The sequence below is a fragment of the Nomascus leucogenys genome, chromosome 14, assembly GCF_006542625.1.
Source record: "Nomascus leucogenys isolate Asia chromosome 14, Asia_NLE_v1, whole genome shotgun sequence".
In the NCBI taxonomy this organism is placed as follows: domain Eukaryota; kingdom Metazoa; phylum Chordata; class Mammalia; order Primates; family Hylobatidae; genus Nomascus; species Nomascus leucogenys.
In genome coordinates this window covers 38,321,693-38,341,879 of record NC_044394.1, presented here as the reverse complement: position 1 = coordinate 38,341,879, position 20,187 = coordinate 38,321,693, and the positions used below count along the sequence as shown (strand labels likewise).

General features: G+C 55.3%; 2 protein-coding genes across 3 annotated transcripts; one reads left to right on the top strand and one right to left on the bottom strand.

Moving 5' to 3' along the window:
* Positions 1 to 869: 869 nt before the first annotated feature.
* Positions 870 to 18,975, bottom strand: ALDH3A1 (aldehyde dehydrogenase 3 family member A1). 2 transcript variants are annotated; one of them, XM_030827400.1, is made up of 11 exons: positions 17,941 to 18,676; positions 7,859 to 8,025; positions 6,128 to 6,359; positions 5,440 to 5,525; positions 4,897 to 5,105; positions 3,985 to 4,102; positions 3,226 to 3,367; positions 2,399 to 2,565; positions 1,887 to 1,986; positions 1,209 to 1,339; positions 870 to 1,121 (listed from the first exon to the last, which is right to left on the bottom strand). In XM_030827400.1, the coding sequence occupies exons 1-11, from the start codon at positions 17,960 to 17,962 to the stop codon at positions 1,107 to 1,109; spliced, it is 1,389 nt and encodes a 462-aa protein (XP_030683260.1). In that variant the 5' UTR covers positions 17,963 to 18,676; the 3' UTR covers positions 870 to 1,106. The 2 variants fall into 2 exon arrangements, 1 of the variants encoding a protein (XP_030683260.1); XR_004033286.1 differs by lacking the exon at positions 1,887 to 1,986 and having other exon boundaries at positions 17,941 to 18,975.
* LOC115838284 (TBC1 domain family member 25-like) lies at positions 18,203 to 18,971 on the top strand. The gene has a single exon (XM_030827401.1). It carries the CDS (start codon positions 18,225 to 18,227, stop codon positions 18,951 to 18,953), a length of 729 nt encoding a protein of 242 aa, XP_030683261.1. The 5' UTR covers positions 18,203 to 18,224; the 3' UTR covers positions 18,954 to 18,971.
* Positions 18,976 to 20,187: the final 1,212 nt, after the last annotated feature.

Here is a 20,187-nt window from a genome sequence, read left to right as displayed (position 1 = left end):
AGAAGGGGAGACTGAAGACGCAGGAGAGAGAGGAAGGTCAGGAGTGGGAAGGGGGTAGTGGTGGCGGGGCACGGGCCAGGTGGAGGGTGGGCTTTTGTTGGGAGTAGGCAAGGCGAGGGTCCCAGGCGGGGCCAGGCACACCTGTTGGTGGCGGCACAAAACTCTATGTTTTCACAGGGAAATCTCAGCAAAAGCCGGGAGGGCTTTGCTGCATGATACCAGGAGAGTCTGTGTAGAGGACCCTGAAGGACAGGCCCAGCCTCAGCAAGTCTCCCCCAGCAGCCTCCCCTTACCTGCCAGGCCCAGGCTGGGAGGCTTCCTGGCTCTGAGTCTAACCAGCCCCCAGAACACCCAGCTTCAGACTCCCCTAGCCAGACCCTGTCCTGGCTCCTCAGGCCTCGGGGGTGGGACTCTGGGCCAGCTGCTGCCCAACGCCATGCAGTTGAGGCACCGTGGGTGCTGGTGCTGCCTGGCCTCGGGTCCTTTGCCCCCACGAGCAGCACTATGACATAACCAAGGCGTTTTGTGTTGACTACTGCATCGTCTCACAAAGTGGCCCCTGCCCAAGATAGTGAAGCTAGTCTGGGAAGAGCGAGCATCAGCTCCCCGTATCCGAGCCACTGTGCCGACAAGGCCCAGCCTCCTCAGGCTCTCCTTGGCTGGACACACCAGAGGTGGGGTTGACCTCCCCAAGTCTAAAAGGAAGACAAGTGTCACCCTGACACCGTGCATGGCCTCCTGGCACAAGGCCCCACCAGCTGATGAGGGGCCTTTGCTGGTGCATCAGTGACCACACTGCGTGGGGCAGTGGGATCAGGCAGGACAGGTCGGTGGGTGCAGGGCTGCAAAAGAAGTGCTATATGCCTGCATTTGCTGAGTTAGAAAATTGTATTCGTCTCTTTATTGGTCTAGAAAGGGGTGGGGACTTGGAATGGTGAGGCCTGGGCCCATGTGGGAGTGGGATGTGCACAGGTCAGCAGGTCAGCAGAGGAGCGGGGCTGGGCTGGGGCTGCAGGAGCGATTCTCCCAGGGCCAGGAGAGCCAGCGAGGGTGGTCCGCACTCCGATGGGACACAGTATGGCCAGGCCAGGTGGAGCAACCCCTCCTCAGTGCCGGGTCATCTGTGAAAGGGACACGGAGTGAGCAGTGATCCCCAGGCCCTGGTCCTGCACAGCCCGGTCTCCCCCACAGCCCCTTCCCCCTCTCACCTTGGCCGGGCTCGGGGGGTATCTGACTTTCAGGGCTTCATCATTCATCAGAGGCCTCACCAGGCAAGAGCGGCGGTGAGAGAAGGTCTCAAAGCTCTTCTTGCCATGGTAGGATCCCATGCCGCTGTTCCCTGCGGAGGAGAAGTCAGCACAGGGCTCAGCATCCTGCCCCCAGGACGCCCCAGGTTTCCCTCTCCACCTTGTTGGGTGTATCCCAGAACCACAGGGACAGGGAGGCAGAGCCCCAGCCACCATCACCCATCCTTCCGTCAAATCCTGTGGCCCTCAGCACCCAGCTCCAGGTTGTGGCCCTTTTCTGGGCCTCCTGAGGGTGGCCAATGTCTAGGGTGTCCCCAGGGCATCCACACTGTGGGAGTGCCCAGCAAGGGTCTAATCCCAGCTCTGCCACTAAATGGCTATGTGACCTCTGGCCTGGGTCACCTTTCTCAGGCCTCCATGAAACAGGCCGGTGCACCAGGTGACCTCTAGGAACCTCTAGGCTCCCAGGTTAAGTGTGTCTGACGGCACGCAGAGGCCAAGGTCCAAATGGAGGAGGTTAATGGGAGGCTGCGGCCCAGGCTGCAGGAGGTGGTCCCTCCTGAATTTGCTGGGTGAGTGTGCCCAGCCCTGGGGGCCCAGAGGGAGGCAGGGAGGCAGCAAGCTAAGCCCCAGACTCACCCACGCCCCCGAAGGGCAGAGAGTGCAAGGTGATGTGGACGATGACATCGTTGGCTGCCACCCCACCACTGGATGTCTCTGCAATCATCTTCTTAATCACCTGCACCAGGACCCAGCCACTGACCTCAGTCTCCTGCCCACAGGATGCCCCAGCCCCCCACCCCACCCTGCCTGGGCACAGCCTGGAGTCACAAGGACAAGAGCAGGTGGAGGCAGAGCCTTAGCCTCCGTCTCCTGCTCTTTCTGCAGATCGCGTGGCCCTCAGCACCACATGAGCAAAGAGTGACAGCAGCCGCCCCCACGCCTGTATGCAGGGCCCTGGGCAAGGATCGCTCATTCAGTGCCCTCAGGTGATGCTGCTGTCCTGATCTTACAGATGAGGTGAAAAGAGCTCAGAAAGATCCAGTGACTTGCCCAAGGTCACACAGCCAGAGAGCAGTGAAGCTGCAGTTTGAACCCAGGTCTGTGGGCCCCAGGACCCTGGAGGAGGGCACCGCAGGCCCACCACCCACCTTGTCGTTGCTGGAGAACACGTAGAGGGCCAGGGGCTTCTCACGCTGGTTGATGAACTGGATGGCCTCCTCCAGGCTGCGCACGCACACGATGGGCAGCACAGGCCCGAAGATCTCCTCCTGCATCACCGGGGACTGGGGGTCCACGTCCGTGAGGATGGTGGGGGCTGAGGCAGGAAACGAGCCAGAGTTGGACGGCGCAGAGACCCCCACGCGGATGGAAAGTGCAAGCACCTAGACCCCTGCTCCAACCCTTTTCCAGGCAAAGCTGCCCAGGCTTGGAAAAGGGCAGGGATGAGGCCCCAGAGAGGTGCCCCAGGCACCTGCATCCTGGATGCCATCTGAGCAGATCACTGGGGACAACTATAGGTTAACCTGTATGGAAGGACCCGAGATCTGTCTCCAGGAGCAGGCACTGCACCCGCCAGCCACCTGATGCCCTGCTAGAATTCTCTTGTCTCCTTGACAAACTCGGGGCCAAGAGGTCCCATCTGGTGACCCACAACCTGGGCACTGGGGGCCCCTCACGGCTTGGCACACCTGGGGCTCCTGTGGCTTCTGCTGTCCCTGCTCCTGCTGCTGCAGAGGGGCAGGGAGATGGGGCCCCTCTTTCTGGGCCTTTGTTGGGAGAGGGGATTCTGAGGCTGGAGCAGGGGCTGTCCTCAGCCCCTGCCTGCTAGAGTCTACCCCAGGCTCCCTGGTAAAAGCAATTTATACCCATCCCGAGGTCATGTCTGCTTATCAAGTATCTGTGCCCACTTGCTGTGAACTTGCTGGGGACCCCTACAGCCTGGGCAGATGGGCTGTGCTCTTCAGGGGTCACGTACCTATGTAGCGAGTGGCCGCATCCCCGGTGCCCCCATAAGCCACTTTCTGGCCCTCAATCAGGCCCATCACCCTCTGGAAGTGCCGGGCACTAATGATTCTTCCATAGTCCCAGGATTTCTTGGCATCTTCCCCGTAGAACTCCTACGGAGAAGAGGTGGGGGCTTCGGGTAAGGATGCAGAGCCTCGTCCTGCCCAAAGGCTGCACAGACACAGGCCAGCAGTGTCTGTCTCTGGGTGGTGGGATTCTGGGTGGAGCTTTTTTCTTCTTCTTTATGCTTTTAAATCTTTTCCAAATAATCTATAGTGAGTGTGCATTACCTTTTTTTTTCTCTTAGAGACAGGGTCTTGTTCTGTTGCCCAGGCTCGAGTGCAGTGGTGCAATCATGGCTCACTGCAGCCTCAAACTCCTGGGCCCAAGCAATCCTCCAGCCTCACTGTAGCCTTCTAAGTAGCTGAGACAACAGTCATGCACCACCATGCCACCATGCTTGGCTAATTTAAAAACATATTTTGTAAAGATGGGATCTTGCTATGTTACCCAGGCTGGTCTCAAACTTCTGGCTTCAAGTGATCCTCCAGCCTCTACCTCCCAAAGTGCTGGGATTACAGGTGTGAGCCACCATGCCTAGCTTGCATTATGTTTATATTAGAAGAAAATAAACCCAGTGTTTCCAAATCTGTAGAAGTCGGTTAAGGGGCCAGGCCCACCTTGTGCCTTACAGCCTCTCATCCCACCCCGCCAAGGGGCCAACACTCACTTTCAGTGACTTCTTGAGCTTCTCCACAATTTGGTTCTGGATCGAGGGGTCACAGAGGATGTAGTCAGGGGCCACGCAGGTCTGGCCACTGTTCATGAATTTCCCCCAGGCGATGCGTCTGTGAAAATCCCAGACTGGACTAAATCCAAAAGGTTCCTCAGGAGCTGCATCTCATTTTGCAGACCCTTGAGCTCTCTGGTCAGCAGAAGCCGTCAGCTGTGACCTTGCCACCAGTGAGTCCTCCCAAGTGGTCTGCTCACTTCTAGACACTGGACTGAGCCGACCCAATGCTCCTGATCATGTTCACTGGCGACTGGTTGGGAATTTCTAGAGGACATCTGTTGAGGGCAACCTCCGTGCTCCCTGATCACACCCTTGCCCTGCACAGTCAGGTGTCACTGCTACTTGGGCCCCCCTACATCTCTGGGGGCCACAGATGTGGGATATGGAGGTGGTCAGAGCCCTGGCTAGGGTCGGGAGGTGCAGATACGGGTTCTGCCCCAGACCCCGAGCGGCGGTGGCCCTTCTGCCCTCTGGGCCTGCTCTCCAGAGCTCAGATTGCCCTGCCCCATCAGAGGGCTGGACCCAGTACAGTTCCTTGTGTCCTGAACGTCCCACAGTTGCTTTTTCTGCAGCCTCTGCTTGGAGTACCACTTCCCCAGTGATGCGCACTCAGCGAACAGAGCTCAGCCTAGACCTCTCCCCCTCCAGGAAGCCTTCTGGGACTCCTCATACGTCTTCTGTGCATACGGTCCCCACCCCTACCCCCATGTAAGTTTCTGCAAGGACCACTGCTGTGTAAGGCAGGGGGTGTCTGTGTTACTCAGAGTGGACCCACAGCATGAGGTGCAGTCACGTGTGCTTGGAAGGCAGAGTAAGGACTGCTGCAGCCAGCAGGCCCGTGCCTCTCACCGGCAGGCCACGTCCAGGTCACAGTTCTTGTCCACGTAGCAGGGACTCTTCCCTCCCAGCTCCAGCGTGACAGGGGTCAGGTGCTTGGCAGCAGCCGTCATGATGATCTTCCCCACCCCCGTGCTGCCCGTGTACAGGATATGGTCGAACCTCTCCTTGAGCAGCTCCGTGGTCTCAGGGACACCCCCATTGATTACTGGGTACAGATCCTTCCATGCAAGGAGAGAGGGGAGGCTCAGCAAAGACCAAGCCCCTCCTCGCTCTTACAAGCGTGGGTGAGTTGCAGTGGCCGAGACCAGCAGCCCCGAAGCCCAGCACCCCACCTTGGGAGAGGGTGGTGGCAGTAACTGGCAGTAGACCGCCTTTCCTGGCCCAGGGGCTCTGTTCACCCTAATGAGAGAGGGCAGCTGCTAAGAACAATCCTCAGCCCCACCAGTAGCTTGGCCCCTTGCTGCAAGAATTCACTATTTCTCACCCCCTAAAGACCTGGCCCTAGCTCAGTTATGAGGCCATGGAGTTACAAGGCCCTGGAGGGCACCTCACCTTGTCCAGGTACTGGGGGATGATGGTAGCCAGCAGGCTCGCCATGTTCTCACTCAGCTCCGAGGGCTTGAGGACCACCGCGTTCCCTGGAGAGCACACCGAGCCAGGCCTATGCCCAGGGTACCTCACCCAGAGGCTCTGCCCTCCCAAGGACCACACCCGAAGCCTCCCCTCCATCGTGTGTCCTCGGGAAAGTGGATGGAAGAGTTGTTAGCAAACAAGCACATGTCATGGGGCACACCCAGGAGCACGCACGGGCACATGACAGAGGGACACGCACGGACACACGCTGGCCAGAGCTGCACCATCTGGCCCTCTGAGTTGCTGAGATGTTGGAGGAAAAGCAGAAAGGGGAGAGAGGCTCTGGGGGCCTGGTTGGTAGAACGGCGCTGGCCCATTCTAGGAAGGAAGCCCTGATGCATATTAGGTGACAGAAGCTCCAGCCCCCCAACAGGGGTAGGGGAAGGCAGGCCCTCTCTCTATCATTGGGTGTGGACACCTGAGCCTGACTGGACCTCAGGCACCTAGAGGCCTGGCTAAATAGCTTGGTCCCCACAGCCTCCTGTGACAGACCCAGCAAACCCTTATCTGACCCCAGGACTCTTAACACAGGCCTGAGCCCATCCTGGCTCGGCTCCGCGCTGGGGGACGGTGCTCCCCCAGCTTCCCTTCCCACAGGGCCATGCACCTGCAGCGATGGCGCCCACCATAGGCTGGATGGTGAGGTTGAAGGGGTAGTTCCAGGTGCCGATGACGAGGACCACGCCCAGTGGCTCCGAGTGGATGTAGAGCTCATCCTGCTGAGTCTGGGGCGTCTTCTCCACAGGCTCGTCCGCGGCCCACTCGGGAAGCTTCTGGATCATGTACTCGATCTCCTCTAGGACGTACACCACCTCCTCATAGTAGGCGTTCCATTCGTTCTGTAGTGACAGAGCCCGAGTGAGCTTCCAGGGCCAGGGCCTGCCTTCAGCTGGGGCGAGTGGGGAGCCCCACTGCTCAGCTGCCAGGGTGATGGGGGTCGCTCACCCAGCCCAGGGTGGGGGCAGCCGCAGAAGGCCCCCGGGGGAAGCAGAGCCAGGATTAGCCATTGGACCTGTGGGTCTGAGAGGACCCCTTTCTGCCAGAGGGGGGCCCAGGTAGGTTTGGGGCCCCAGGGGAGAGAGCCGGTGAAGGGACCAGGCATGGGCAACGGGATGGATCCAGGTAGGTGGAATAGAGCCAGGCAGGGGAGAGTAGATCCAGGCAGTGGGAATGGATCCGGGGAGGGGGGGATGGCTCCGGGCGGGGGGGATAGATTCGGGCACTGGGAGCTGGATCCGGGCAGGGTGGAGGGAGCCAGGCCCTTTAGTTGTCTGGAGGGGGATGCAGGACGAAGGGCTGCTGGGCGCTCAAGGCCTCCTGTGGGGAGCAGGGGTGAGAAGAGGAGATGCAGATGGCGGAAAACGCGTCTCTTTTATAAACTTGGGCTGTGAAGAGCAACAAAGAAGCTGTAAAGTCAACGGAATGGGTTTCCTTGTTGTTTCTGGTTTAAGATGAGAAGTCCTGAGCGATTTCTTGAAAATTGCAGCAGCAGGCCCGGTGCTATGGCTCATGCCTGTAATCCCAGCACTTTGAGAGGCCGAGAACTCCTCCTGAGGAACTCCTGAGGGCAGGAGTTCAAGATCAGCCTGTCCAACATGGCGAAACCCCGTCTCTACTAAAAATACAAAATTAGCCGGGCATGGTGGTACACGCCTGTTGTCCCACCTACTAGGGAGGCTGAGGCAGGAGAATTGCCTGAACCCGGGAGGCGGAGGTTGCAGTGAGCCGAGATCGCGCCATTACACTCCAGCCTGGGCGACAGAGCGGGACTCCGTCTCAAATAAATAAATAAAATAAAATAAAAATAAAAGTGCAGGAGCAAAGAGGGTAGTCGGTGGGATGATGGGCTCCGGAGCGCCGGACCCCAGGCAGGATGTGGGGACAGCAGGGGTCTGCGAATGCAGAGGTGTCTGGTCTTGCTCAGGGGGAGGGACGGAACAGCCCCTGTGAGGACTGGGAGGGAGGGAAGAGCCCCGCCATGCCCTCCGGGGTGCCAAGCTGCTCTGGTTCCTGGTGTGGAGAACCAGGTGGTCCTGCGTGGGGCTGAGGAATGAGGAGGACCAGAAGTTCAGGGTGTCGGGGCAGCAGGAGAGTTGAAATGGGGGACGCTGCGGGCGGGACGTGAAGGCCGGGCCAGGAGGAAAAGGCCAGAGGGCGGAAGAGGCGGCAGGGGGGCGCGAGGCGCGGCAGAGGGGAGGGCGGTGCGCCCAGGCTCCGCGACCGAGGGGCCAGGTAGCCCCAAGTCCTTCCTGAACCTCTCCGGGCCGCACTCTCCCCAGCCCCCCGCCCCATCGCGCGGCTCCGACACTAGCAGAGGGCAGCTGCCCACCCCGAGCACCTTGTGCAGGTCTGCGGCCAGCGCGCCCGCCAGCTCCTGCTCCTGCTCCTGGATCAGGCGCCGCAGCGCCTCCAGCTGCTGGATCCGGAACTGCAGCGGGCGGGTCCTGCCCGAGCAGAAGGCGGCGCGGGCGCGCTTCACGGCCTCGCTGATCTTGCTCATGGCGCCTGGGGACAGAGAGCACCTGCAGCTGGCTGAGGGGCAGGAGAGCGCCCCGCCTCCCACCCCGCCAGAATTCTATAGGAAGGGACTTCCCTGGGCTCGGCCTTGGGGAAAATGGCCTTCCCGCTGGAAGGTCCACTTTCTGCCTCGCCTCCTCCCCCGCCCCTCACTCAGACGCCTGGGCCCCGGCTGCCTTGCTAGCCCCTGAGAAGGTGACACCCGCCGCAACACGCGTCCTAAGCCGAACTGCTGCTGGGGGCTCTTGGCAGCGTGCTCGCGGCAGGGCCTTTCCCGGCTTTTTCCGCTCCCTTACTTGCTTGCAAAGCTGATGGCACAATCCCAGACCAACACCCCCAGAGCTCTGCACACGCAGTCAGCCACTCTCCAGATCAGATTGGAGGGGCGCAGTCCGCGATTCCACACCCAAGCCAATAAAGAAAAACCCAGCACCACCCTCCTGGCTAAGCCATTGTTCTAAAAAGCGCTGGTTTCTTGGCAGAGCTGAACCAGGCTTGGTGTGTAAACTCACGCGTGCCACACCCAGGAGACGCACGCCCATGCCCGCCAAGGATTCACAGAGCTTCAGATTTCCACAAAGAGGTGTGGAGGCGATTCCTGCTACCAATACACGAAACTATAGTGGCAAATTGGGATGGCCCTGCTGGGGGCAATTTGGCAATATGTGGCAAAAGTTTTTCAAACATATTTCTCTGTGACGAAAAGGTCCTACAGCCTTTCCTAAACATTCACGAATAAGAAAGTCATCACTGTTTTCTATAACAGGGAAGTACTGGAAACATCCCAAAGGTCCGAAAGAGGAGACAGTTTAAATGACTCCTGTCACACCCACGTAAGGGTTTACTGGGCAGTATTTAGGGATTAGGTCAAGCAGGCTATTCAGCATGTCTGTAGGGGCTCTCTCTGCACCAGGAGTGTCTCAGGCACTGGGGATAAGAAAGAAAACAGGTTACAGGCCGGGCGCGGTGGCTCATGCCTGTAATCCTAGCAAACACTTTGGGAGGCTGAGGTGGGCGGGTCAGCTGAGGTCAGAAGTTCAAAACCAGCCTGGTCAACATGGTGAAACCCTGTCTCTACTAAAAACACAAAAATTATCTGGGAGTGGTGGCAGGCGCCTGTAGTCCCAGCTACTTGGGAGGCTGAGGCAGGAGAATTGCTTGCACCAAGCTGGGAGGAGGAGGTTGCAGTGGGCCGAGACTGGGCCATTGCACTCCAGCACTTTGACCAGGAGAATGGAGCCATAATCACAGAGTTCTCCTATTAGATTAGTGGTAGGAGGTAAGGCAAGGTTAGTGAGATGTGCTAGAAGTCAAGAGGCTAACAGTGGAAGCGGTATTTGAAGGCCTCGGGTAAGTAATATAATTAGTTTTAGCGAGACTTCATCTAAAAAAAAAGAAAGAAAAACAGAAAACAGGTTGCAGAACAACAGATGTACCAGGCGTGTGTGTGTGTGCGTGTGTGTGTGTGCGCGCGTGTGTGCACGTGCGCACTCTAACATGCAAGAAAGGACTAAAACGGTAGCCCCCGACGTGATGGGACAACTGATGGGGGTGGAATTATTGATGATCTGTTTTCCTCTTATGCAATGCTTGACTTTTTGCAATGAGCTTGTATTTTTTTAATTTTGGTGTGTTTTAAGATAGGCAATACATGCTCATGAAACAAAATGTAAAATATAGCAAAGGGGCACAGAAAAAAGTCTGCCTCCCTCCTCCCTGCTCCATCAGCTGTCAGGTGCTGCCCCACAGAGGGGCCACTGTTACCAGTTCCTTACTCCCCTTCCCGAGATACTCAGCCCACTTGCAGACCCCGCATAACTTTTAACATCGGCAGAAATAGGGTATTTCCATTTAAAAAAAACCCTATATATCGTATGTAGTATATAATTATATTGTATATAGATATATGGTCCTGCCTACATTCCAGTGAGTGGCTTCCGATCCTTCCTCTGTCTCCCCTCCCCATAGGCTGACCCCTAGCCCCAGGTTTTCTGCACAGGGAGGAGGGACCTGCTGGCATTGAGGGTGCTCTAAGCCTGGCCCTTCCATGGCCCCTCCCTATGATCTGATAGGAGGCTGGGAAAGCCCCCTCACTGGGACCTCCTCAGTCCCGTGGGCCAGGCCCCTCCTGCTGACCACAACCCAGGAGAGAAGGTCCTGCTTCTCTCCCGAGCCTTGTACGGTCAAACCAGGGCAGCAGCCTTAGGCACCAGCCACCAAGGCAGGCAGCCCAGGTGGGAAGAGCCTGGTGAGCGTGGGACGGGACTGGCCTTGCACCCCAGCGTCGCCACTTGGAACTGTGGTCTCTGGGCTGGACGGCCTTCCCAGGCCTTCCCCAAGAGACAGGTTAAAAAAGGTGCCACTTCACAGAGATGAGTGGACACCATCACGTCGCAGCTGCACCAGAATGGGAGCTGCTGCAGCATGCAGTGGGGGCCTCCCCAGACCCCGTCGCCTCACACCCCACATTCCTGCACCCCACTCCTCTCACCTGTGCCAGTGTTGACTTTGCCCCCCAGTGACACCCCCTCCCCTCCTCATTGCCTTCCATCCTCACAAAAGCTCTGTAGTATGCCCACGAAGAAGGAACGGTTATGAGTGCATCTTACAGATGAGGAAAGGGAGACTGAGAAATGCTCAATGCTGTGTCTGGTCTCACAGTTAGCAGGTGGCACATCAGGGTTTGAACCCACATCCATCTCTGTCAGCAGCTCATGCCTTTAGCACTCAGCTCTGCTGTCTTCCCTCCAGTCATGGAGTCTGACAGCCCATCAAGGCCTCTCACCCCACGGCCACCTTGGTGTCCCTGCTCCGCGGATCCCTGGGACCTCTGCCTCCTGGTTTGGGGGATGGCAGAGATGCCAGAGGTCCAGGAGGATGCTCCAGAGATGATGGTCCCAGAGGCAGGGACCAGCCCCCTGGGAGATGATGTAGGACTCTTGACACTTAGGGCCCCTGCTCTGAATGCAGACTCCACCTAGACAAGAGAAAAAATAAGGAATGCAGGGAAGAGGATTACCTTTGACACAGCCTCTCCTGGTAACTGGGGCTCCTGGAACAGCAAGAGCCAAAGGGGACGTATTTAAGGACCCTCCTTCCCGCCCACTGAGCCCTTGGAGTTCCTGCCCAGGAAGTTTTCGTGACAAGAAAAAAAAATATTCAAATGTGGGGTGTGGCGTCCTCTGGACCTCTGCTCCCTGCAGCCCAGGTTTTGGGGATTAGGTCCCAGGCTGTCTGCTTTTGTTCGCTTCTGAAATGCGAGAATGTTTCTGAAGGCTTGGGCAGGGCACATCTCCAATCTTCAAAACAGCCTGTGTTTGCCCTGGGCGTGGGGGCTGCTGATTGATTCAGCCTGGCATGGAGCTCTTCCAGCTTTCCAGACTTGCCGCTGCCAGATGGCGGTTCTCTGAGTTCTCTGGTTACGTAAGATCGGCAGGGGTCAGCCAGGAGCCACAGTGAGAGCGTGCAGCTCCCCCGAAACGCACCCCCAGCCACGGGTACCCCGGGCCCTTCACATCCCCCAGTGTGCACAGGGCCCCATTGAGTCAGAGATCCTAACCCTGGGGAGCCACAGGCTGGGGACTTTTGATGGGGGCCTCCAATCTATAAATCTGCTCTCTTGTTGAATAGCTGAGAAGAGGGCCAAGGGTCTGTGTGGTCACCGAAAACCAGAGACGCTTGGGAAGGAAGGAGTCTGGAAAAGCCCTTCCCACGCTGTCTGATCAATGTTCGCTGGGCTCCTGCTCTACACCACGCTGTGGGGAGGAGGCAGGTGTGGAACAGACTCTCGGCCCCTCTCACCAGGCGCTTCCCGCCACCCTCACCCGCCTGCAGGCAGGCTGCTTACCAGCATGGGGTCCCTGCTTCCCATTTCATTTGAGGAAAACACAAGGTCCTGGTCGTGGCCTACGAGTCCTGAGGATGTGCTCTGGCCCTCCTGCTTCTCTCCACCTGGAGCCCCCTTCCCCTACATCCACCCACACGGCTACGCTCCAATGTGCTGTGGAAAATAGCACAACGCTGTCCTCTTCCTCCATTATTTTTTCTCTGGAGCATTTATATCTTGTTTGCTACCTGTCCCTTAACTCCTGACAGCTAGAATTTGATTTGTTCACTGCTGTAATCTCCATACAGCATTTATAGTAGATGCTCAATAAATACTTATTGACTGACAGAATAAACAGGAAATTTCAAAATAATGTGAACACTGTAGTAACCAGATAGGCAGAGGATGCTAGAGGGGCTGGGGTGAGAGTCCGTGGGAGGGAACACCATCTGAGCTGAGTGAGAAGCATTTGGGCAAGGAACAGCAAGGGGGTGGAAGAGCAGAAGCAAAGGCACAACAGAGGCTGGGAACATTATGTCACGGAAAGGTGCGATGTATCCACTGTTGCCAGCAGGAGGTGTGGAGGTGAATGACGCTCCTGGGGCAGGGGCTCACGGAGGCCCGTGGGCCAGGCCGGCTGTGGGGGTGCAGGGCGCTGAGGAGATTATCAGACAGACAAATGTCTGCTATTTTTTGTTTTAGAGAACCCCCTGGACAGGGCACAGTGTGAGAAAGGTCTAGCCCAAAGGCTGCAGTTTCCAGCAATGCAGGCAAGAAATGACGAGACCCCCAAATAAGACTAACAGAATGGGAAACATTCCAGAAACAGCAGAAAGAAGCATCTGCAGGACCTCGCACCTGTGCAGGGGCTGGACTGGGTGGTAGGTGCAAAGTGGGGTGCCTCCTGAGAGGAGGAAGACCGTGCCTGTGCCAGCCTCTCCCCTTTTCTGGTGGCAACAGCTGATTATCTTTGCAGGCAACCCCTTCCTATTTGGTGAGATGGTCAACCAGGTGCCTGCTCCAGGCCAGCCATGGGTTGGGGTGGGCTCCCCACGAGGCCTCCCCGACTCTCCTGGGACTTTGGATCTTGAGTAGAGGGCAGAATGCAAGGCCGAAGGCAATTCAGAGCTGACTCATCGTGGCAGCGGCCCTCCCCTGGGAGAACCAGGGAAGCAACTAGCAAAAGCCAGCAATGCAGCAGTGAGTACACGAAGTGACCAGAACAGTGCCTGGCGGGCCGAGGGCATCCTGGAAAGATTAGGTGGCATGGGTGTCATCAAAAGTGGCAGCAGTAGTGGTGGAAGCGTCAGAGCAAGGAGCCTAGAAGCAGTTCAAATCTACGAAGAACAAAATCCTTGTTTGCGTGTTTGGGTTTTGGTTATAGTTTCAGTAGTGGCAAAAGTGTGGGAGTGTGGCTTGTGATAGAAACTTGCAGATATTGCTTTTCAGATTTTCTTTTTTTCTTTTTTTTTTTTTTTTTTTGTTGAGACAGGGTGTTGCTCTGTTGCCCAGGCTGGAGTGCATATGTGCCATCACGGCTCACTGCAGCTTTGAATTCTAGTGCTCAAGCGATCCTCCTACCTTGTGACTACAGGAACACACCACCATGCCTGGCTAATTTTTAAATTTTTTGTAGAGATGGGTCTCATTATGTTGCCCAAGCTGGTCTCAAACTCCTGGGCTCAATTCATCTTCCTGCCTCAGCCTCCCAAAGTGCTGGGATTGCAAGCATGAGTTAATCTTTGCAAGTCCTAATACTCCATCCCCAATGCCTCATCCTCACCTGGACTGTCACTCTCTCTCTCTCTCCCAGGCCACTGTTCTTGCCCTCTGCCTACTCTCCTTGAGTCAGGCTCAGCTGCCTTCTCCAAGTGGCTGCCAGAGAGACGTGCGGAGGATGAGGACCTGAGCATGTCTCTCCCCAGATTCACATCCTTGGGTGGCACCCCCTTGCTGTCGAGAATCTTCCTCCCATGGCCTGTGAGCCCCTGCCTGGCCTGGCTCCTGGCTGCCTCGCCGGCCTCACTTAGCACCACTCCCCACCATTCTCACTGCACTCCAGTCTGCTGGCATTCCTTGACTGAACCAGGCAATTTCCTACCACAGGGCCTTTGCACATGCTGTTCTTGCTCCCTGGGACACTTTCTCTTCCGCTCTGCACCAGACTAACTCTTATCCATGTTCAGATCTCAGCTTCCCTGACCTCTCCCACCCCTCAAATAAAACCTTCCTTACTTCCAGGAACCTGTCACAACCTGCAATCATATCTTTGTTTGTGTGACTAAGTGTTGATTGTTTTTCTTCTCTCCTTGTCCCCCCCATGGACTGGAATGTCCACAAAGGCAGAGATCTCAACTTTTGTTCAGCACCATATCCTGGCACAAGGGAGACCTCTGAAGATATGGAAGCAGCCCACTATACCAAACCATCCCTCCGATAGAAAGGCAATCATTTCGCAAGACGATTTTCAGCAAATTCACCCAAATCTAGCAAAAAAAGTGTTGAATGAATGAATGAATGAAAAGCAAGTTTGCTTAAATTTCAAGGAACGTTTAGATTAGAAATAGTTGTTGGGATGGGAAATCACTTTCTTTATACGAGTAGAAGGAGCCTGGGCAACATAGAGAGACCCATCTCTACAAAAAATAAAAAATTAGCCAGGTGGCTGGGCACGGTGGCTCACGCCTGTAATCCCAGCACTTTGGGAGGTTGAGGTGGGCAGATCACTTGAGCTCAGGAGTTGGAGACCAGCCTGGCCAACATGGTAAAACCCATCTCTACTAAAATACAAAAATCAGCTGGCTGTGGTGGCGCATGCCTGTAATCCCAGCTACTTGGGAGGCTGAGGCAGGAGAATCGCTTGAACCTGAGAGGCGGAGGTTGCAGTGAGCCAAGATCGCACCACTGCACTCCAACTTGGATGAGGGCAGAGCAAGACTCCATCTCAAAAACAAACAAAAAAAAATTAGCTGGGTGTGGTGGCATGTACCCAGCTACTTGAGAGGCTGAGGCAGGAGGATCGCTTGAGCCCAGGAGGTCGAGGCTTCAGTGAGCTGTAATCATGCCAGTGCACTCCAGCCTGGGGGACAGAGTGACCAGGTAGACCCTGTCTCAAAAAAAACAAAAAAACAAAAAAACAAAAAAAAAAACAGAGAGTAGAAAGGAGAAAATTAGGCAGTGGGTCTCAGGGACCTCCCCATTGGTTAAAAGTGTTACGACTCAGGAAGACAAATGCTGCATGTTCTCCCTCATGTGTGGGAGCCAAACAAGTGGATCTCATGAACATAGAGAATAGATTGGTGGTTACCAGGGCTGGGAAGGGTGGGGAGGTGGGGGAATGAAGAGAGCTTGCTTAGTGCGTACAAACACATATTTCGATAGAAGGAATATGGCTTAGTGTTCAGCCAGGCACGGTGGCTCACACCTGTAATCCCAGCACTTTGGGAGGAAGAGGCGGGCAGATCACCTGAGGTCAGGAGTTCAAGACCAGCCTAGGTGACCAAGCAAGACCCTATCTCTACAAAAAATGTAAAAATCTGCTGGACGTGGTGGCATGCACCTGTAGTCCCAGCTACTCGGGGAAGCTGAGGTGGGAGGATCGCTTGAGCCCAGGAGTTGAAGGCCACAGAGAGCTGTAATCCAGTCACCATGCCCAGCCAAGAGCAGTCAGTCAGCTACTGTTACAAAGCCCCTCTTTGGAGAGGCATGAAGTCAGCAGAACTGGCTGTGCCCAGGGCACTTTCCCCACTGTGTCCGCACCTTCTGGGGACTTGCAGGAAAGGACTTCTGGGGTTTCTTCATCTCTTTATCTGCCGCCAGTCATAGTGCCTTGGGTCAGAAAAGCTGCAGGTTTGCAGCCTGGGGAGGTGAGTGCGAGCAAGGGGGAGCCTCCCCTAAGATGCTGCAGAGGCCCCGATCCTCACCCCATCTCCCTTGGACTTTCCTGCTCCCAGGAAGCTGTGGCTCCCAGGCTCAGGCCCTGGCTCCCAGGAAGCCTCTGCGGAGTCAGGACAAATGGCGTCTTAGTGGGGCAGAAGGCATGAGTGCTGGCTGGAGGGGAAGTGGGTACTAGGGCCATCCTGGCTAAGTCAGCCTGCCAGGCAGGATGGCAGCAAAGTGCAAGTCATGGTGAATTAGGCACAGGCAGCCTCACAGGAGGAATGCCCGGCCCTCCCAGCCCAGGCGGAACCTGCCTGAGTCACTGCCTGGCTGCAGCCCCAGCTGCAGAGCCTCTGCAGACCAGCCCACGCCCGGGCCATCCTGGAAGGGACACAGCGGGCATGCCTGGAGGACACGCCAGGGCACGCTTGAGTTGGTACTGCCAGTCTCTTGGGGCCTGGGAAGCCCCATCCTGGATCTTAACAGACATTGAATACACCCTCATCACACATGAAATATAATGTTTACTCAAAAAATGCAAAGAAAATTTAAGTTTTATTTCTTCACAATAATCACACAAATGTAATTTTACAAACATAATACACATTGTTTAGCTCAGACTTTTTCTTTTGTACGTACTTGGTTTGCCCCTTTCTCAATGTGGGTGTCTCATCTGTAATCCACAATATTTTCCCTAAGTTTTTCTCAGTGCTTATTTAACATACACAAAAATGTACATGACACATTGGAAGCTGTCAGCTTTTTAAAAGCAGAGCCTCATCATGCACCCTCTTCTGCATCTTCTGACCCCACTCCCTCCGGGGTGGCCGGGAGCTGGAGTCCATTCCTCCTCATGACCGTGTGAAAGCAGTGGTAAGCATGTAGAATGTGCGAGTAATCACAACGTTCCCTGTGGATGGGAGACCACTTTGCCTTCCACTTTGGATCAATGCTCCATGGGCCGCTTTGCATGCCCTGGCATGTGTATTTCTGCGTGTTAGATCCCAGGGATGCTGGCTTTGTCAGTCTTCACAGGTGTTGCCGGTGGCTATCCACCAAGGTGGCCGTACGTAAGGGGCTGTTGTAGTTCCAGCTGGCCTGGCAGTGTGTGGCACTCTGCCGTTTCCCTGCCACCTAGTGGCTGGTGCATTCCTCACTGTGCGATGGCCTTTGGCATTTGCCCATTTCTTGGAAGGGTTTGTGTTTCCCTTGTCAGTGTCTAGGAGTTCTTTGTATATTACAGCCATCTGTATCACTAGTATTTTCCTGAGTCTATCATTTATCCATGGACTTTATTTACGGTATATTTTGTTATATAAAAGTTTTTATAAAGCTAAATAGAACTCTCTTGTTTTAGTTTAGATTAGGAGATCCCTCCTTGCCCCAGGATTAATTCCTAATTTTCTGTTAAGATTTTTATTGTTTTATTATTTCCTCTGAATCCATCAAGAGTTGATTTTACAAATGCAAATGGAAATGCACATTGATTTTCTTTTTCTTTTTCTTTCTTTCTTTTTTTTTTTTTTGAGACAGAGTCTCACTCTGTTGCCCAGGCTGGAGTGCAGTGGCGTGATCTTGGCTCACTGCAACTTCTGCCTCCCGGATTCAAGCAATTCTGTGCCTCAGTGTCCTGAGTAGCTGGGACTACAGGCACCTGCCACCACACCCAGCCAATTTTTGTATTTTTAGTTGAGATGGGGTTTCACCATCTTGGCCAGGCCAATCTTGAACTCCTGACCTTGTGATCCACCTGCCTCGGCCTACCAAAGTGTTGGGATTACAGGCGTGAGCCACCACACCCAGCCCACACATTGTATTTTCTTGCAGATGCACAGCCTGTGTGCCAACACCGTTTAATGACAACTCCACCCCTTCCTGACCCTTTGCTGTGTGCCAGGTCTGAGCACTTCCATTTAGTCCTCACAAGTACCCAAGAGGCAGAAACTATCATTATTTCCATGATAGATGAGGAACTGAAGAACACAGAGGCTAAGTGATTTGCGTAAGGTCACACAGTGAGTGATGGAGCCAGGTTTCACCCGAGAATCTGACCTGGCGTCCTCTTGAGGAGACTCATATCCTGGGGAGTCCTTCCCCCCAAGTTTGCAAACATATGGCCAGAGTGTGGAATACAGTTTTCTCCAAATTCTGTTCTCATTCCTAGTCTTGAACGTGTCTGCTGCCCCCATCCCCCTTACCAGGAAAACTGCAAATCACCATGTGCCCAGGTCTGTTTCATCAGCGCTTGCAGAGACCAGTCCACGCGTGGGGTCGCTCATCCATTCTAAAAGAAGTATGAATGGGATGTGTGTTGGTTTCCTAGCTCATTGATTTCTGTTTCTATCAATCCCTAGTTTCTTTCGGTGCTTAAACTATATAGGTCCTTTATTTTTGTTTTCCTGTTATAACACAGAAGGAATGAAAGTGTTTGCTTTTCCTCTGAATTTGCTGCTGGAGCTCAAGCGAGAGTTCGCTTTCAAAGATGCCCTCTGCATGTGTGAGGTCACCTGAAGTTCGCTGTCCCCTGATCCTCCTGAACATGAGGGAGAACTGGTTGGATCCCCCAGCTAAGTGGCAGACACTGGTTTTGGTGGCCACAGGGGGCGGCCCATGTGACAGGCACATGCTAAGGCCTGCCAGTGGAGGAGGTAGTACCTTTGAAGATGCCATTGACCACCTGGCCACAGCCAGCCAGGGGCCTGGTAGCAGGGGGTGTCACCTGAGACAAGCCGTCCTGGATGGCCTCCAGCAACTCAGGGATAACATGGGCTTCAGGAGGGACCCTCTGGTCCAGCTGCCCCACCCAACCGCCCTTATTAGCTCCAAGTCCCTCTCCAAACCTTTGCCAAACTCCCCAGACCCACTGCTCTCCTCCTTTTCCCACCCTGATTCCCCATCTTCCTCATCTCCACCATCCACCCAGGAGGGGTCTGCCACTGCTAACATGGCTGGAAGCTCCCCCTTGGTGCAAGAGGTGGGCTCCCCGAAAAACCCTGGAAAGTCCCTGCCACCCACACCACCAGTGGGACTGCCCCCACCCCAGGAGTCTGGCCGGGGGAACCCATTTGTGCTGTTCCTCTGCCTGGCCCTCCTGCTGGAGCACCGCAACCACATCATGCGCAATGGGCTGGATGGCAACGAGCTGGCCATGTGCTTTGACCGCCTCGTGCGAAAACGCCACTTGGGGCGGGCATGTCCTGTGCTGGGCTAGGGCTCCTTTGCTGATTACCTGCAGTCAGAGGTGTGGGACTTGGAGGAGGGGGCTGAGGCCACAGCTGCATCTTGATCAGGCTTTCTCCAGCCCACCATCAGCCCCACCAGATCTCCATTCTTTGCCATGAGGGCCAACACATGAGAACCCACCTCCCTGCCTGCCAGCCCTAGACCTGCTGGAGCATGGAGCCCTTCCTCCCCAGGTCTAAGTATGCAGGGCCCTGCTCCAGCACTGCCCACCCACCGCATAGAGCCCTTTCTCTACAGGTCCAAGTATGCAGGGCTCTGCTCCGGCACTGCCCCCCACCGCCCCCCCACCCCCCACATAGAGCCCTTTCTCTCCAGGTCCAAGTATGCAGGGCCCTGCTCCGGCACTGCCCCCCACCCCCCCCCCACCCCCCACATAGAGCCCTTTCTCTCCAGGTCCAAGTATGCAGGGCCCTGCTCCGGCACTGCCCCCCGGGAGCCATGGCCTCTTTACTCTGTTTCTGTTAACAACTATACTTTACACACATGATAAAAAAGAATCTCCACTTATTAAATCAAATGTATTGGTTATTCTTTTATATCATTCCTTTTTATTGATTGGCCTGAGAGCTGTGTATTGAAATCTCCCACTGTAACTGTATTTGGATCAAGCTCTCCTTACAATTCTAGTAACTTTGGCTTTGTGTATTTAACCATCATTTTGCTTAGTCCATCCGGGTCTGTGACTTTTTTCCTTTATAAGATTTGCTTTCCATCATCACGTGTTCTAAGCTGAAAGTCCGCCTGTCTGTGGCTCACACTGCTGGCGCGCCACATTTGTGTCTTATCTGTCCACACATGGACCGCCCCCAGCCCTTCTCGACCTTGCTGTTCTGCATGATTCCCATCAATCCTGCATAGCTAGGGCTTGTTTTCAGACAATATCCTGACAGCCTCTCTTTGTGTACTGGCTGAAATACTTGGGCTTATCCTCTCCATCTCCCCCTGTGTGGAGCGGTTTCCTTCCTCTGGTTATTTCCTCTTGCCTCCAGTGCTGTTCCTTCCACCTCCCCTGGCTTGTCTGTGAGTTCTTCCTACCTTTCCACTGTGCCGATGGGTCCTCCCGTCTCCGCTCTGTAATCACAGGCGCATTTCTCTACCCACTGTTTCCCACTCTGGGCTGCCCTCCTTTGCCAGGACACGAGCTTCAGACTCACCTCTGCTCCACTGCCACCCCAGGCCTTGGCTGTAGCATTTGGGCTGGG

Excerpts from the sequence above, each read along its gene's own strand:
- ALDH3A1 (XM_030827400.1), bottom strand. The coding sequence starts at position 17,962 with ATGGTGATTTGCAGTTTTCCTG. Across the intron at positions 4,103-4,896 it reads GACCTGGACGTGGCCTGCCG|ACGCATCGCCTGGGGGAAAT; the intron begins GTGAGAGGCACG and ends GGATTTTCACAG. Across the intron at positions 1,340-1,886 it reads TCTGCCCTTCGGGGGCGTGG|GGAACAGCGGCATGGGATCC; the intron begins GTGAGTCTGGGG and ends TCTCCTCCGCAG.
- LOC115838284 (XM_030827401.1), top strand. The coding sequence starts at position 18,225 with ATGCCCTCTGCATGTGTGAGGTCACCTGAAGTTCGCTGTCCCCTGATC.